General features: G+C 38.5%; 1 protein-coding gene across 7 annotated transcripts in view; it reads right to left on the bottom strand.

The window, feature by feature from the left end:
* Positions 1 to 18,233, bottom strand: part of LOC127871333 (uncharacterized) — a 69,223-nt gene extending 50,990 nt beyond the window's left edge. For 2 of the 7 annotated variants that reach the window (XR_008045287.1, XM_052414144.1), the window contains exons 1-2: positions 18,040 to 18,226; positions 14,742 to 15,127 (exon numbers count right to left, since the gene is read on the bottom strand). Coding sequence is in view for 6 of the 7 variants with exons in the window: in XM_052414144.1 (XP_052270104.1) it covers positions 14,742 to 15,127; positions 18,040 to 18,046 (393 nt within the window). In the remaining variant the exon portion in view is untranslated. Of the gene's footprint in view, positions 1 to 8,544; positions 8,811 to 13,165; positions 14,337 to 14,741; positions 15,128 to 18,039 lie in introns of those variants that run through there. The other 5 variants (XM_052414147.1, XM_052414142.1, XM_052414146.1 and 2 more) reach the window with 5 other exon arrangements.
* Between the last annotated feature and the right edge of the window lie 338 nt (positions 18,234 to 18,571).

Genomic DNA, 18,571 nt, shown 5'->3' with positions numbered 1-18,571 from the left:
TTAGTGATCGTTGATTTCCCTCAATACACTATTTGTCAAATCATTCATATGTCAGAAGTAATCATCCCGGTAATGAAAACGACAGCTTTATTAATCAAATTAAGCTATGGCAAAAGCAATTTATACAAATAAACCTTTTTAATATTGTTTGAACATTATTGTTGAACCAACATTTGTTTGACAAACATTGTGTAGGGCTTATCTCTTGAGACACTACAAAGCAAGCTTCCATTAAAAATAAGTAATCATTTCGTTTCTTTGTAATAACCACTCATGAAACATTAACAAATCAGGGAACATCAAATATTAACGATTTATTCAACAAACTGTGGTAAACATCAATCACTCAAGAAACATTGATGCTGCTGCTGCTGCTGCTGCTGCTGATGATGATGATGATAATGATGATGAGGAGGAGGAGGATGAGGATGTTGACGATGATAAATATGATGATGATGATGATGATGTTGATGATGATGATGATGATGATGATGATGATGATGATGATGATGATGATGATGATGATGATGATGATGATGATGATGATGATGATGATGATGATGATGATGATGATGATGATGATGATGATGATGGTGATGATGGTGTTGATGATGATGATTGTTTGAGGTTTTGCCCAATGATGTTGTATAAGGTTTTTGTCCAAGTTTGTTGTTCAACAATTATGTCCACAGTTGTTGTCCAAGGCTTTTATCTAAGGTTGTTGTCACTGGTTGTTGCTAAAGGTTTTTGTCAAATGCTGTCAAAGTTTTTGTCGACGGTTATTTGTCCAGGGTTTTTGTTAGGATTGAAACTCATTTTTAGCCACGTACATGGTAATCAAAATCCAAAGTTCTAATAATTAGACGTTATCGGTGGATTATGGGCTATTTTCAATATGGAACAAAATCCACACGAAGGTCTAAACAATTGTTGCAACAACTGAAAAAAATCAGGACACCATCCTGTAAATCAAAAAAGAACTCAAAGTATAGTACACCACCAATACAAAAATGTTTACATCGAAGATGAAAAGAAATTATACCAGTGCCAACGAAATAAACCTGCAAACAATTGCCAACCTAATCGGACGAGATAAAGGCACAGCTACAACTATGATGGTCGAGGCGGCCGGGCCGATCGCGACATCCAGCACACTAGTCGTGACTACTACATACGCTATGTAACATGCTGGTTTTGAAATCCAAACGGTTTTAATAACGACAAATGTTCGGCAAGCCATATGATAAGAAAATTGGTTTAAAACAGCATTGACATTGCCATTGTAGGATTAGCAGAAACACATTAAAGAAGAAGCAAAAATATTCAAAAAGACGTATATACATGGTATGGCAACAACCGAAAAGGTATTCACAAGAGAGCCCTTAGAGGCAGTGGTGGAGAAGTATTCTTATCCGCAACACCATTTTGAACCTGTATCATGTACACGAAACAAATACGCTAAGCGAAGGTATTATATGGGTGCGACTAATGGCTTGACGGTCTTCCGGTGGAAGTGTTATGCTCGAAAACTTGTTAAAATAGACTTTTCTGTGTATGCTTTGGGACGGGAAAAATACCTATGCATTGGGCAATGGAACGTCAACACCAATCTTAGGAGACCCTTATACAGACCGACGAAATCAAACAAAATATAAAGGAATAGCAGTTACGTCGTCTGAATATAAAGAATATTGTAGCATACTAAACAATCGTCTAACTAAATAGGCAGAGGACACTTATATTTTATCAGAGTACCAAAACGGATTTCGCCAAAAAAGGAGAACCATTGTATAATTTCTTCATTAACGTCAATAATACAGAGCCTATTGCGTATTCGTAAACGGATAACCGATCAAGTAAAAACAGGCAGATACGGGGGAGTACCCTAACATGAACGGACTTGCCTTCACTGCCCCACATAGCAAATATAGAACAAGTCTCAATACAATGCGACAATGATAAAATTCGCCAAGATATTTTTGTTAATATTTTTAATATTGAACCTGGTTTATTTTAGTGAGATACTTAAGAACAATATTGTCAGTTAATGTCTAATGAGTCCTTTGTTAAATATACTGCCTAAGCCTGTTTTAACTTTTATCTATCTGTACATTTGAACATGTTGTATTGATGTTAATATCACGGTTTATCTTTCCATACTCTCTTGTATCTCAAATTGAGTGGTTGTGAACATTTTATTGTATGTATTTTAGCTAAACTATCTTTTATTATATTTAATTTAATGACACTTGCTCTAACTATATATGCAATTGTATGTACAGAAATGAGACTTGAAAAAAACTGTCTCTCTGGTTCTCCTGGTCTGGTCTGTTCTGTTTTGTGTTTTGTGTACTGTCTGTCTGCCTGCCTGCCTGCCTGTCTTATGTCTGTCTGTCTGTCTGTCTGTCTGCCTGCCTGCCTGCCTGCCTGCCTGCCTGCCTGCCTGCCTGCCTGTCTGTCTGTCTGTCTGTCTGTCTGTCTGTCTGTCTGTCTGTCTGTCTGTCTGTCTGTCTGTCTGTCTGTCTGTCTGTCTGTCTGTCTGTCTGTCTGTCTGTCTGTCTGTCTGTCTGTCTGTCTGTCTGTATGTCTGTCTGTCTGTCTGTCTGTCGGTCGGTCGGTCGGTCTTTCGATCTGTCTGTCTGTCTGTCGGTCGGTCGGTCTGTTTGTTTGACTGTCTATCTGTATGTGTATCTGTCTGTCTGTCTGTCTGTCTGTCTGGCTGTCTGTCTGTCTGTCTGTCTGTCTGTCTGTCTGTCTGTCTGTCTGTCTATATGTCTGTCTGTCTGTCTGACGACGTATTTTCCCGCTCATTGCGCCCGGCCGATGATCGCACGGTCACCGGATCATCTTGAAGCATCGGGAAATCGGGCGGCGTCCGGATTAATTTTAAGTATCACTTAGAATTTTACCCAACGTGGAGCCCGGGAAGGAATGGCGTTGAGATCGTAAAAAGATCGGACGATCAATGCACAGTTATCGCTCGGCGATCCCCGTTATCGGATTTGTTGGGATTCGTTGAACTTGTTTCATGACGAGCTCCGTCCGGCGTCCGTCAGTCATCGTGCGGATGCCCTCCCGCAATCAGACGGTCGCCGGCCGATGTATATGTCCCTGGCAAATACCTTGATTTTTGCCGATACACTTACAATGAATCCGATGTCGGGCGATCGCCGGGCGATAAACGTGCGTTGATTGTCCTTTTTTTCGATCTCAACTCGATTCCTTGCCGGTCCCAACGTCGGGTAAAATTTTAAGTGTGACTTTAAATTAATCCGGACGCGGCCTGATGCAACAAAATGACCCGATGTCCGAGCGATCATCGGCCGGGCGCCATCCTGATGAGCGAAAAAATACATCGTCCGCTGATCGTATTATACTGTATTAGGTCGTCGCTGTTGTCTTGCTTTCAGCTGATATGTAGATTGTGGAGGTACAAAAGAAGATGGAACTTTAGCTATCTCGAGAGAACGAGTTCGTCAGCCAATCAAATTGTGCGTAAAATGTGCACATATTCTGTAATGATTTAACGCCGGATGCCTGTGAGTTGGGTTGATGGTCACTTTACCGGACAGTTGACGAGTATAGTGGCTGTGGTGACGAGTCACTTCATCCAGACTTGTGTACCAATAAGTTGATGGTTCAGGCTAAGGTCCAGGCTCTTTTTAATTCTGCTTTCAAAGAACATAGACATGATAAACCGAACGGTGAGGTGGATCTGAATTTTGATGCCGCTAACTCAATGAGGTGGGGTCTAGGTTGGCGTGAGCGGCTAAAATGTACAAGGTGTTCATGCATGAGCGATTATCACAATCTGTATGAGGAGGTTGAGAATAAAAAAGGTCCGAGTAGGCGTGTTGCAAAGGTAAACATTGGCCTTCAGCTCGGTCGGTGTACTACACCAATTAGTAATACAGGTGTGCGCAGAATTTTAAATAATGCAAACATAATAGCCCAAAACCAGGGCGCCATGCTAAGATTAAGTAAAAAAGTAAACGAAAATATACAAAGTGTAGGGACATGCATGAGCAAAGAGTCACTCTTGTAAAAGAAAATGCCATGATAGGTAATAAAATGCCCAAACTAAAAATGTGGAGGGTAACGTTTGCTACAATAACCCTATGTTCAATTCCGATTCAACCCCATTTAAGGCGGGGTCCATTGCGACAACCACATTTTGTGAAAATAACACTTAAGACAAGAAAATAATTGGGGTACATCGCCAATAAACTTTGCACGATCGGAGCTAGATTGCGAAACAAGGGGAACAATGTTGTTTGTCCTAATCATAGGGGTCATTGCTCGGCAAACGTGTCCGAATCAGATCCAATAGGTGACGAAGATAGATGGTTTGAAATTGTGCCCCGTAACATATCAAATGAGGTTCAAGTTACTGGTTATACTGGTGACGGTGACTCCAGGAGTCATGCAGGGGTGAGCAAAGCAAGTAAACATACAATTCTACACTTTAAAGACATAAGCCACTTGGGAAATTCACTGAAGCGTGCTGTGTACGCAGCCAACTTTAGTTCAAATATGTTCAAAGGGTCGTCAAACGAAAATCTAAAGAATCGCTTTGCTCTGTCAATTAAACAGCGGTGTGTAGCAGAGTTGAAAATGGCCCACAAATCTTATAACGGTGACCTAAACAAAATAAAACAATGTATGGCAAAGGTAGCCGATGCAATTGTTGCTTGCTTTGGCGGGTATTGTGGTGAGCCCTGCAAAGCATCTAGCTTAGTTTGCTGCGGTAACTATAGACAGGCCAAATCTATATGCCGATGACCGTAAAACTAAGAATGACAGAGGGTGACAAGGTATTGCTTTTAAAATGCATGGACATAATGCTGTCTCCCACAGCCCTTGATAAAACAAAATTATTGACATCTACACAAAAGTGTGCGAGCCGTGAATCGATCCTACCAAACTGTAAACCCAAAAATGATCACCCAAGGAACTTTGCGGGCAGTATTCATGGCCAGGTTCATAAACTTAACAATGGGAATGCATTATCAGTGCTGATAAAAACCAGATCACTGGGGGCAACTCTTACAAAAGGTTCTTCGGTCATACGTCAAATACGGAAGACCAATGCCATATCAAAAAAGCCAAACAAGGATGTTATCCAAAAACGCAAAATTACTAGGTATGACGCACGACAGCGCCGTTACCATTTAAATGAACGTTTGCATTACAATAAAGGTCTCACTGACACTGTACATAGTATGAGAGGTGTCGGACTGTTACGAGACCACAATTGCGTATAATATAAAACGTCGGATAAATATTCAAGTAATTATTGCATTCGACATGTTATTTAACACGCCGACGAGTTATTTATATTGTCATTTGCTCCCTAGTGTTTTTATGCATCAATAAATAGCAAAAAGCTATTTAATGCCAATTTTGTATGATTACAAAAACATAGGGGGTCTTGGATTGGTGCTCGGGTGTGCATTTTGCTTTGATTTTCCCATATCTAACCCCCCTATGTCCACTTGGGCACCCGTCCCACATAATAGACCCTTAAACTGGGTCCAAATGACATCTTCCATAATCCATTTTAGAAAAATACCTGCTTATAAGCCTCCATTATGTCTTTTTTGCAGACGATAAATAATTCCGGATGTGCTTAAAGGTTACGCATGCGCAATTAATTTCCTTCTATATTACATACAAAGTAATTGAAGTTCGATATCAATTTTTACCATGATCAAGCGTATTGCCACTATATCATCATACATGATTGGAAAGATAAATGCATAATCTGTTGAAAACAAGAGATGTGTTTGTCAGAAACACAATGCCCTCTACTGCGCCACTTTAAAGCCATATATTTGACCTTTGACCTTGAAGGATAACCTTGACCTTAACCTTTTACCACTCAAAATGTGCAGCTCCAGGAGATACACATGCATGCCTAATATCATGCTGCTATCTTCAATATTGCAAAAGGTATTGCGAAAGTTTAACCAAGGTTTAACCAAGGTTAAAGTTATTGACAGAAACACACAATGGCAGACAGGCCAAAAACAATATAGCCCCGATCATTCGATCCGTGGGCATAAAAATGCATGTCATTAATTTCTATACGTTGTAACACAAAATATTAACCTTACAATAGGCACACCGGTTTTGACAGATGTGGAGGCGGCCGTTTTGGGCTCAAATAGTATGACTTTCTTCCAAAGCCGGTAACCATCAACAGAAAAAGTAGAGCACAAAAATGGCCTTTCTTCTTATTGCATACCAATATACCTTCAATTTGATACCAAAATATACCATTTGCAATGTATTTTACAAATCCTAGGCAGCATGCACTGAACAATGTGTGCTAAGTATCAAGTTGACTGCATGTAACCCTGCAAACAGGAGTTCCGGTTTGGGGTTATGTGACCTCTGATAGCGAATGAATAATGGATCCCGAATTCTGACATGTTATCTGCTCGCAAGGGGGCGCAATTGAAATACCATCAAAATACCGCTAGAGACCGGATTTAGTGAATACACCCCGGGTGCTTGATTGTGGTGTTGTTATTTTCTTAGTGTTTACCTCCTTTAAAATATGAGACCTCTAAAACAAAGCCGGGGTTAATTATGTCAACAAATAAAGATTTTTTAGAACAATGTTTATTAATGAGGATAACAATAACAATAAGATTTAGAATTAATGGAAGAAAATAAATTCGTGCCTAATCTTATTCGATTAATTGCATTGGGATTTGGACAATCGTGTAACGAATACGAATACGAATATTTTGTTTTGCAGTCAAAGGCCACCAGCCCATAATACAGACAGTGTAATTGCATTATTATATAAAATAAAATGAGTAGTTAAATTATACAAAGTCATATGATGCAACTCACATGCATTTTTGTAGAACAAATACTGCTATACATTATAATTTCAACAATTTTAAATATCAAAATGCAAGTATAAACATATTTACAAGGTAAGCCACAGCGTATGATTGATTATCTATGCCAAACAATATAATTATGCAGTTTTTTAACCAAAACATGGTTTACCTAATAATAAAATACCTATGACAAGTTAGCATGCACAATAGTAACATACGTATAAAGTAATCTAAAAATCATTATTCTATTTGATTCAGCCACTGCGGAATAAACAAATCGTGTCTAAGTGTGTTATACAATTGGCACTGCATAAACAAAGGGTACTCATCTTCTACAATATAGACATTTCGCATTAGACAAAATTTACAATATCTTTGACTATGCTGTATGTTCAAGTGTCGACCTTTCTCAATCATGAGCTCGTGTCCGGAACATCGGAAATTTGAAAGACATCTTTTTAATGCGTAAGGCAACTCAATTGACAGATATCGTTCAACATTAAGTAATGTTTTGTATTCCCGATAATATTTCGCCTTAGGAGAACTATCCATTTGAGCTTGGAGTTTTTGCAGAGCACAATCTTTAAGCCTGTTTTTGAATAAGAACATGAACATTTTAGCATTTCCGACTTCGTTTGCTAACCAAATATAGCCAAAGCCATTCTCGAAAAATACTCTTTTCACATGTGTAGCCCAATTGGTTTTGCCTGATGAATCGAGGTTTCGAAGAAGCATGTACATTTGTCTCGGGTATCTGTTTGTTGGCATCTGAAAAATCCTGACCCAGTATGCAATGAGTTTACCCGTGTATGTCAGATACAAAGGCAGCCGTCCACATTCAGACAAAGCAAAGAAATTTGACACATGTTTGTTTAAACCACAAAGCCGTTTACAGTCGTTGATGTGCACACGTTCAATACATTCTGCGTACTGGACGCCCCATATTTCGGCAGAGTAGCACAGTATTGGCGTGATCATAGCGTCACAAAGTTTGGACGCTTGTTTTGGGCTTAATATCCAAAATGTTTCTGGCTCCTATAAATGCTTCCTAACGCTTTCATGGCTTGTTTTGCTAGCATCTCCTTCGTCATTGTCCATGATAACTTCGGTGTAAAATACGCACCTAAATACTTATAAAAAGACACGACTTCTACATTTGCTCCTTTGTATGTAACATTCAGATGGGTTATATTTACCAAAATTGTATTTGGAAAAAGTTATCGCGAATTATGGAAAACCAGTCTGGGACTATGGCTTATTCCCTTAAGGCCGGGAAACAGAAAACAGGAAGCAAATCAATTGAGAGCCAAAAACGCGTGTTTTGGCGTTGAAAAACCTATAACGCAAGAAGATAGAGAACAATGCGCTTCAAAACAATGACTTTCCTGGCGTATTTCGTCTTGAGATATGCATTTATAGTTGATATAGCATTTGTCGGAATGTCTATGTAGCTAAGTGGCCCATGATTTGCATCGCGAAAATATTTGATGCGGGCAGAAATATTTTGAGTCTGATCAATATATGTGTATTGTATGTCAAAAAACCGATACAATAAGCGGTCAACGCACTCCGCTACGCGGCGTGCTTTTGCCCGTATAATCACGAAACTTAGGTCGTATATTAAACTATATCTGCAATATCCAGCTTTTTTGGACTAGTCTTTTATTGTGAGTTAAAGCCCTTTTTGTCTACTTTGGAAATCACTAAATATACTGTGTCAAGTCTAAAACAGCCCCTTTATGGTTTTCACAATGGCATAACGCTCGACCGACGGTTCTCAAAGTCTAGCATTCTTTCTTACATTCGTAGACGACTTTCGTCGTTTGTTGCGTTTTGTTAAAATTTGTGCTGAAAGAGATTCGCCTGTTGCTATCGGCAACTTTTCTGGACACTATAGCGGAGATTGCAGTGATGGCCCTAAGCCAGAATACTTCGCTCCTTATGTCTTTGCATCTGAAACAGAAATATCTTTTTTTTTAAACCAGAACACTTCGCTGCTTATGTTTTTGCACCTGAAACAAGAAATATCTTTTTTTTAAAGTGTGGTTGGTGTTGATAAAAAATAAAGAGTTGTATCAATGAGATCAAAGCAAGCGAATGCCTTTTTCTGCGCTGTTTTTATATGCATCACACGCAATTAAATTGCGGGGTGTTGCACCAGATTTCGTGGCTTATTTCGAATTATAAGATATTATTGAAAACTACTGATTGGACGCTGAACAGCACAGTTTGGTGACTGGAAAGTTTCCCGATAATTTCTTGTGGTGCATCTGTGTCAGCATACATGGCTGTGTACTGTGACTTTCTTATTCGATACTCTAATATCTCTTATCAGTGGGTGATCAATTACCCCATGTCGCTTTTTATGGCGATTAAGCGCGGTTAACAGAGTGAATGGCCAGATTAACTGTTGTGATTTGTACGTCCCGCGTATTAAAAAACAGTGTACATGCGGATTATCGGACGTCCAAGCGACTTCCACTATTTATAAAACGGACCAACAACTACCGATTATGGGCATAACATACGCCCGGACGTACATTAACGGAAGCGCTGTGTCAAACTGTTCTATCCCTCAAACCTTTTCATTATAAACAAAATTGTCTCAGGCTGAACACGCAGTTAACATCGTTGCAAAACGCACTGAAGTTTCCCTTTTCATACCATATACTTTACAAAAATAGAAAGTCAATTGAATTACCTATTAATGTAAATGTGATAACTGTTTGTAGATTGCACGTATTCTATTTCGCAAAGTATCTGGCTTACCGGCGGTCAATTGTATATTCAAATTCATTGGACGTTTACAAAGGTCAGCTAAGGCAAAACGCTGGGGGTTAAATAGCTACGCCGAAAAAGTACTACCGTTACATGCACGTAAATTGTCAGTGTTGAGAGTTAATGCCAATAGTTATTAGATTTTACATGATATAGTAATCCTTCATCTAATGCATGTTTTAAAATATTTAACTTTAATTTTGCGTGTGTTTCTTAAGGAAACAGGGAAAGAGATGTAAAAGAAATGTAGGACGCTTTGATCTTTAGTATCCTGAAGAAAAAATATTAATGTATACACCCATTCTGTAACAATGTTACTAACTAATTGAAACGGGTCTTTGGTCAGTTGATATTTAGTGGAATTAATATTAATTAGTATGAAAGTTTTTTATAATCGGTGTCATAGCCCATAATAAAGTCAGTGTAATAGTTTTATGATACGGGATCAATGAAACAATACAGTTTACGATTTTATTGAACCGATAGCTGAACATATTTTCCACGAGAGAACGGAAGTTGTTGGTGAAGGTCATTAAGGATTAAGTTTAGCGAACAGTAGTTCTTAGGAGAGTCATTACGCATAAAAATCGATAAATTTAGCAGAAAGGAGATACAAATCTGACAAAAAATTATCAAAGATATTGTGAGGAAAGTGACTTTGGAAACAGTGGGAAATTTTTAAAACGTGAGGAAAAGACGAAATTCCATAAATTTTGAACTTTGAACGAGTTCCTTCGTTCATCCTTTGTGCGGAGAATGAAAGTTCTTGTACTCGCACACTATTGCCGAAATAGTGAATCTGAAATGGATTCAATACAACAATATAGTGCTACGGAAAGCTCGGAAATTAAATAGGTTAAAACCGCTTCATATGTGGACTTAGAATGGGGAAATCCCCGACCACAACTGATCCAGCTAAAAACAGACTCGGGCAACCCCGATACGTCACCCGCCGTATTTGGTACTGACACGGAGGAGGATAGGAATGTGCGTACTACGTCAAAGGATGTGCGTTCTACACTTGAAAACCAAAATTCAGATGAGGCGCGCAACTCGACGGAAATGCGTCACAGTTTTGGGAGAAACGCTCCAAAATGGAGGAAAGAATGACCAAGTCCGAGGAGCAAAGTACGGATATTCTTTCTCGACTTGTATTTAGTGTTGCTGCATTACAAAAGACTATCAAAACAAAAGCTACAACTAACACTTCGTCGATGAAAGTTACTGCCGATAGCGATTGTGAGGACGTCAACGATTTGGACGCACTAATGGCGTCCAAACAAACAGATCAAACCGAAACCGAAAGTGTCGTTTCTTAGAGATTAAGAGGAAATCTACGCCGAAAAAAGTGCAATTCGGACCGGCGGTGAGTGAAAAACTCAGCGATCTCGTGAATAATGCCATTGATCGGCCTTTTCGTGATGAAGCTTTCAAATTGCTGGAAGAGAAACACCAAACCCCCAGCAATTGCACCCGAATGACGGTCCCTAAAGTCAACAAGGAACTATGGCAGGCTTTCAAGACAGCTAGACCTGCTGATCTAGCTATGCAAGCATGCCAGAAGTACATGGCATTGGTCATGGTCCCAATTATTAAAATTCTGGACATTTTTGTGACTAAAGGGGATAAAGAGGAAGTGAAACAGCTTACAAAAGATTCATTTCGCATCTTAGCTCAGGGAATGAATGCAAACAGGAAAGGAACAAAAGGAAGGACTTGATAAGACCCTCTATCCCTGCAAAATACAGAAAAGTGTGTGGACATGATTTTCCGCCATCAGAATTTCTTTTTGGTGATAATTTGGAGGAGCAAGTCGACGACGTAGACACGGAAAAAAAGAGATCCAATAAACTCTCTGGACATAAAAACACCATCACCACCACCAACAACAGGTCTTTTTTAGGCCAGTGGAGGCCACAAGGGCCCCATGGATACAACAAACATCAACGCAATCAGAAGCCGTACCACAGAAATGTGCCAGCAAAGTCACACGGGAAACACATGCCAAAAGATCAAATAAGGAGGAAATAACTGTAAGTACAATTATTAATGTACAAAATACGCCAGAGAATGTTTATGAAGGCCAAATAGCAAAATACATTGATAATTGGCGTGATATAACACCAGATTAGTGGATCTCACAGACAGTGCAAGGTTACGAAATAGAACTAAACAGTATCCTTAACCAAACTTTTGTGCCAAACAATATTATTAAATGATAGAGAAAGAGACATGATTAATTCAGAAATGCAAGCATTTTTAAGTAAACGTATCATTGAAGAAACTGATTACTTTCAGTATAAACAATTATATTCAAACATTTTCATTAGACCATAAAAGGATGAGTCTGTACGCGTCATACTAAATTTTTGTTTAATGAAAACGTACACAAAATTCATTTAAAAATGGAAACACTTAAGTCGGCAATAGCAATCATTCAACAAAATGACTGTTTTGCTTCTATAGATCTGAATGATGCATACTTTAATGTTTTAGTGCAACAGAAAGATAGAAAGTATCTTAGATGTATGTGAGAAGGGAAACACTATCAATTTCGTACACTGCCACAAGACTTATCATGTAGTCTTCGAGTGTTTACAAAATTACTGAAACCGGCATTTGCATGCTTGAGAAGTATGGGACATTCAAGTGTTCCATATATCGATGATAGCTTATTGAGTGCAAATACTAAAGAACAATGTCAAGCAATGTTACAGACAAAACACAATTAATGGACAAACTGGGCTTTACTGTCCACCCTTAAAAAATCAGTTTTCGATCCAGTTCAAATCATAGTATTCTTGGGGTTTATCCTCAATTCAATAACTATGCGAGTTATAGTTACAGAAGAACGCATAGGAAAACTAATCATGTTAGGGACAACAATAATTTCTTGGCAAAGGTTACCATACGCGAATTTGCACAGGTTGTTGGGGAAAATGGTAGCTTGTGAAGCTGAAATGCAGTATGCACCTCTGTATTATAAAGATTTAGAACATGAAAAAGATCAGAATCTGAAGCAGTGTAAAGGCAATTATGATGCACATATAGTGATTTCTGACAATAGCAGGGAAATAATTTCAGCATTTCTCAAGTGTAGTAGAAACGCATATAAGCCGATTACACGAGAGGCTCCCGCTTTAACTCTCTATAGTGATTGTAGCTAAACAGGGTGGGGCGGGGTCAATGTTACCCAAAACACACGCACACACACATGGGTTTTGGTCTGAACAAGAAAAACTTGAACATATTAGCGTACTAGAGCTCAAAGCAGCATCATTAACTATAAAATCATTAACAGGAGTGATGCAAGATGCACACATTTCAAATTGTTATGGACAATACAGCCGCAATATCATATGTAAACAAGTTTGGGGGGGGGGGGGGAAATGCCAGCATTACACTCTATAGCCAAAGAACTTTGGTGTTGGGCTAAAGACAGAAATTTGTGGATTAGTGCAGCCCATGTTCCGGGCGTCGACGACAACGAAGCTGATGATTTAAGTAGAAAAATGAACGATGATACAGAGTGGATGTTAAATCCAGTTTATTTTTTGCAAACAAATTTCACCCTAAGCTAAAACGTGTACACTCAAACAACAAATGGTATATAATTAGTTTTGCTTACATATATTTCTTATTGCTTATACAAACTATAGTACGGTGATCATAAAAAAATATTGATAAAAAATTGCACTAATAATATATTGTTCTGAATTGGAAGGTGAAAACACCAGCGTATTAGAATTTGTATAAAAAAATAATTCTCAGTCCAACCAAGTCATCAACGCATATTAATTATATATTGCTCTAAATTGGTTAGTAAATAAACCAAACAAATGGATATCAATCAATATTAACAAATATTGGCATGCACAAAAGAAAGTATTAATTGAATTAAGGGCGTTTCTTAATCAATAGCCAGAAGCATGTACCGGTACTCACAAGCATTATCGTAAGTAAATGCCCTTTAACACTAGTAGCGACTCTCGAATACACTGACGCAATTATCGACATAAAAGAAGCCAGGCATACGATAGACAGATAAACAACCATATCAAACAAGTAATGCCTGTTGAATCATTGTATTGATGCACGAACTCTCAGACTTTGTATACATGTATGGTTTTGAGCATTCCAGTACAATCAACTCACTCACCGACACGAATTGGTGTATTGCAATGTACATGTACGGTGTGTCAACGCCAATCACACGAACTGATGTATTGCAATCTACATGTACTGTATGTCAACGCCAACCACACGAATTGGTGTATTGCAATGTACATGTACGGTATGTTAACGCCAACCACACGAAATGGTGTATTGCAATATACATGTACGGTATGTCAACGCCAATCACACGAATTGGTGTATTGCAATGTACATGTACGGTATGTGAACGCAAAACACACGAATTGGTGTATTGCAATGTAATGTACGGTATGTCAACGCCAACCACAAGCTGCACACATCTCAATGTCGAACGACGCTTCTCAAAGGCTCGCATATTGTCTTGTATTCTTTGACGACCGGTATCTGTGTGTTGCCTTGAGACTCGTCTCATTTGCGCTGAACTTTGGAGCTTTACAATTTTTTAGCATATTTCAACGTCAAGGTAATTGCTGTGATGACCCCTGCAAGGACCAGTAATAGCACCAAACACCCGATGCATTTTCTTCGTTTGCTATCCCTTTGCATCTGTAAAACATGGTACATGTACTTGTCTGTAAATCAGTGGTAAGGTTGTCATCAATGGTACTTGAGACTATCATTGTCACAGTAATCCTTTCTATAACGCATGCTATAGAAAATAACAGGTTACTACCTGATCGTTTTGTTATGTATCAGGTGAGGCTTAGAATAAAATGACTATGATTGTCGAGCTGTAATTTTATTCGTGTCAAGCCTGATATATATAACAAAACGACCAGACTGGTGTTAACTAGTCATTACAAACTGAGGTAAAAGGGCGTTCAGGCAGTTATTATGCGGTAAAACGCATTATATCAACTTGCACAGCTAAGCAGTGAATTCATTTTCTACCATTTTTTTTATTTGTCGGCTATAGATTCGAACACGAAAATGATATATTTTTATATTTACCATCTTGTGTTGTTGTGTTGGTGTCGGTATCACCATGGGGCGACCGATGTACACGCTCGAGTCTCCAGGACGGCGCACCGAGTGATGTTGGACTAAGAACGGAGGGGGAAGGCCCGAGGAAACGGAGTAAGTGTCCATATATCCGTAAGTGGCGGGAAATGTCGCGTGCATAAAAGAATCCTGAAGGTTAGCGTTTGCATAAGTATTCTCGGTGAAATTGTCATAGCTGAATGCGGTGTCGTTAAAACCACCCATTTTTCCACTGTCACAGTTGTTGCTAAACCCTGTGTCGCATGTACTGCTAAAGCCCGCATCGCATGTGCTGCTACAACCTGTATCGCTTGTGCTGCTTATTCCAGTGTCACAGCGGCTACTTGTCCCAGAATCTGAAAAACAAAACACACATGGGCCGTGCTCTGTGAAAAAGAGGTTTAATGCATGTGCGTTAAGTGTCGTCCCAGATTAGCCTGCGCAGTCCGCACAGGCTAATCAGGGACGACACTTTACGCCTAAACTTAATTTTTGCTAAGAAGAGACTTTCTTGAAACGAAGAATATCATAAAAGCGGAAAGCGTCGTCCCTCATTAGCCTGTGCGGACGACACTCTGCACAGTGTCACGTAATCGTTCATAGTTCATGGACGACACATAGTTAATAGCAATGTTCATTTCTCTTAAATTACTAAAATGTAGCGTACCATTCGATTTCTCGTCATGCGCATATTGTCATGATAACGGGATTTGGATTAGCTACCATTTTCCCGTGTCGCGCATGGGACAAGTCCGTCCCTCTCTATTAATGTTAATTTCTCTCCATAATGTGGGATAAATATTCAACAATACCATATATCAGTTTCTAGTCCAATTTAATGTCTGACATAACTTATATTTCAATTATACAAATACGTTGTGATTGCTATATGATTGTGTCTTTTTCCATCTGTTCACCTCAAGATCTAAATGCTAACCGATTATTTTCCTCTAACATTTGCCCCGTGAAACTCAGTTATGAATTCCATTGGTCAGTGTTCTATCCGTGCTTATTGCTGGTTGGCTAAATTACTAAAGATACTGGATCAATGAAGCCCTGGGAACGGGATAAACAAACCACCCAAATATTTACAAGCTTTATCAAACCTTTTGATGAGAAATTTACTGTATAAACACTTTTGCTTGACCAATACAAACATACCCGGCCTTGTGTCAACTATACTATTCTTTAATCTCTCCCTCATCGATAAGCTTATTTTTACATATCTGCACCTTGTTTCCTACCACAATGTGACACAAAGCGCCCAGGTACATATGTCGATAGAAAAGGTCATTAAGTACATAATGATACACAGGAGATTTATGATTTTTAAGATACGACCGCAATACGTCTGTTTAAAGTGCAATACCCTAGGTAAATAAAGTAGCGCATACCTGTCACAAATCTACTGATAGCACGTACGTAAATTATCGAGCTGTTATGCAATGTTTAAAGGAGTGTTTGGAAAGTAATTGGGGTTATAAAGGTCGTATTTACTAAGACCTTCTATTAAGTTGTCATGACGGTATTTAAGGGGAACTTAAGGGGATATTTATAAATGTTTGCCATGGTTTTGAACAACTGATACTTGTATCACCACAACACAGATACAAATATCGAGATTTGGAAACAACGCAAAAGAAGAGCGACTTCGCGAGACAACGCCTTCCACAACGAATAGAAGAAACAAACAACATTATTAGGGTGGAACATCACTGCGTTTACTCTTAAAGTGAATGCATGGTTCTATCGTTAAAGAAGACCCAACGCCAGAAGTTTTCGAAGGACAAAACGTGACGCAACACTGGACACAATACTTGTGACGTTAAACACTATAGAGTAGATGCAGCCGTTCAACTGTTTGACGTGCGTAAATAACGCATTTGGAATGATACTTCCGAGGCCTAAGACATCAAAGAGAACACTGCTATAGTTAATACCTCGTGAGCGTTATGGCCAACAGAAGATCTTAATGTCCCGAGAGAAATGAAGACGCTGGGGCCATCAACAAAAGTACAAACGACAACGAAAACAACAACAACGATGAATACAACGGAAACGACAATCGACGACGCAAGTTAAACATCGGAAAGCAGAGCTGAATCAACAAACGCATTCCAATCGCCACGGACGAACCTACAATCGGCTTATCTTCAGGACGGCGGCAATGACATTAAATAAACATCGTATTCGCCACGCGACGACTTCAATACTACATGGACGACACCAGATGCATTGAAGGCCATCGACCAACAGATGATGTGCTCCGCTACATACCGATTGACATTTATATTGTATACCAATAACTAATGTTATCTATTTCAGCAGAGACGCTTGTAAAATAATAATAATAATAATAATAATTTTTTTTTAATATCATAAAATATTAAAAAAATTAAAATAAGGGGAAAGTTGTGTCATGCAACAGCTTATAACATATCGTTTATTATTATGAGTTTATTCTTATGATGGAAATTAATAAGGGGATATTTCAATAATATGTATATGCAATGTTAGGATGAAGTTTGAGAATTTAATAATACATTTTTGGGAGATATTTGTCATTTACAAATAATTTAAGAGTACACATAAACCAAGCCCTGATTTAAGATTTATTTCAAGTAAAAACACAAATACGTTTACACCCAGGGTGGGGTATAATTGGGATCAATAAAATGAAAAGTCATTTAGATAAAAGAATCGAAGGACATATACTTAACAATGAGTTCAGGGTCAGCATAAAGACACGAGATTAAAAGTACCCACACATGGTCATCAAACAGCACAGATGAAAGGGTCACCTAGTTGCATAGGATAAGTTATGGTACTGACAAATATAACGGGATAAACAAACCACCCAAATATTTACCAGCTTTATCAAACCTTTTGATGAGAGATTTTACTGTATAAACACTTTTGCTCGACCAATACAAACATACCCGGCCTTGTGTCAACTATACTATTCTTTAAACTCTCCCTCATCGATAAGCTTATTTGTACATATCTACACTTTGTTTCCTACCATAATGTGACAACAAGCTAATCAGGGACGACACTGCACAGGCTAATCTGGGGCGACACTTCACGCACATGCATTAAACACCCTTGTCACAGAGCACGGCTAAAATATATTAAATAGTATCATCAGTGATACTCATACTCATAACACAGAAATTAATACATGCTTGTTGTTCCTAAGTAAATACACTACCGACAATAACTGTATATACAAACATTGCAACTAATTCTAAACATTGTTAACACTCACCATCCATTTTTGCTTTTAATATATTCCTTAAGTTATGTTACGATCAAGTCCATTCCGTTATTCTTATAGGATGTTTATTTTTAAATGAGCACATCTTCTAAATGTGTTTTTATATGTAATGCATTTAAACTATGGCTGATAAAGACATTGCGAAATGTAGAAAACATGGTGTTTACGACTCATATCGTGCACTGTACCATGTCTGTAATGTCGGTCGAAAGAGCAGATGATATTTCTGTATCGTCTATCCCAAACATTACTCTTTCGAAATCGATTGAACGGGGATTCTCTTCGCAGATCCTTATGCGCACGTGATGCGTACGTGCTTTTTCATCGAAATTGTATTATTTCGGGATTAAGTTGTACAATATACATGAAATTGTTGGAATTGGTTGTTTAGCAAGTGAATATTGGAAGTTTGTTACAAACAGTTGATATAAATAGAGGGCAGCATCAGTTTCGATATGTTATATATAAAAAACATTTTCCCAAAATCCAGGTAATTCCGAAGTAAATCTAAAGCTGCATGTTA

The sequence above is a fragment of the Dreissena polymorpha genome, chromosome 3 (genome assembly GCF_020536995.1).
Source record: "Dreissena polymorpha isolate Duluth1 chromosome 3, UMN_Dpol_1.0, whole genome shotgun sequence".
Taxonomy (NCBI): Eukaryota; Metazoa; Mollusca; class Bivalvia; order Myida; family Dreissenidae; genus Dreissena; species Dreissena polymorpha.
The sequence above is the reverse complement of the archived record's forward strand: the minus strand, read 5'-3'. Positions and strand labels throughout refer to the sequence as shown.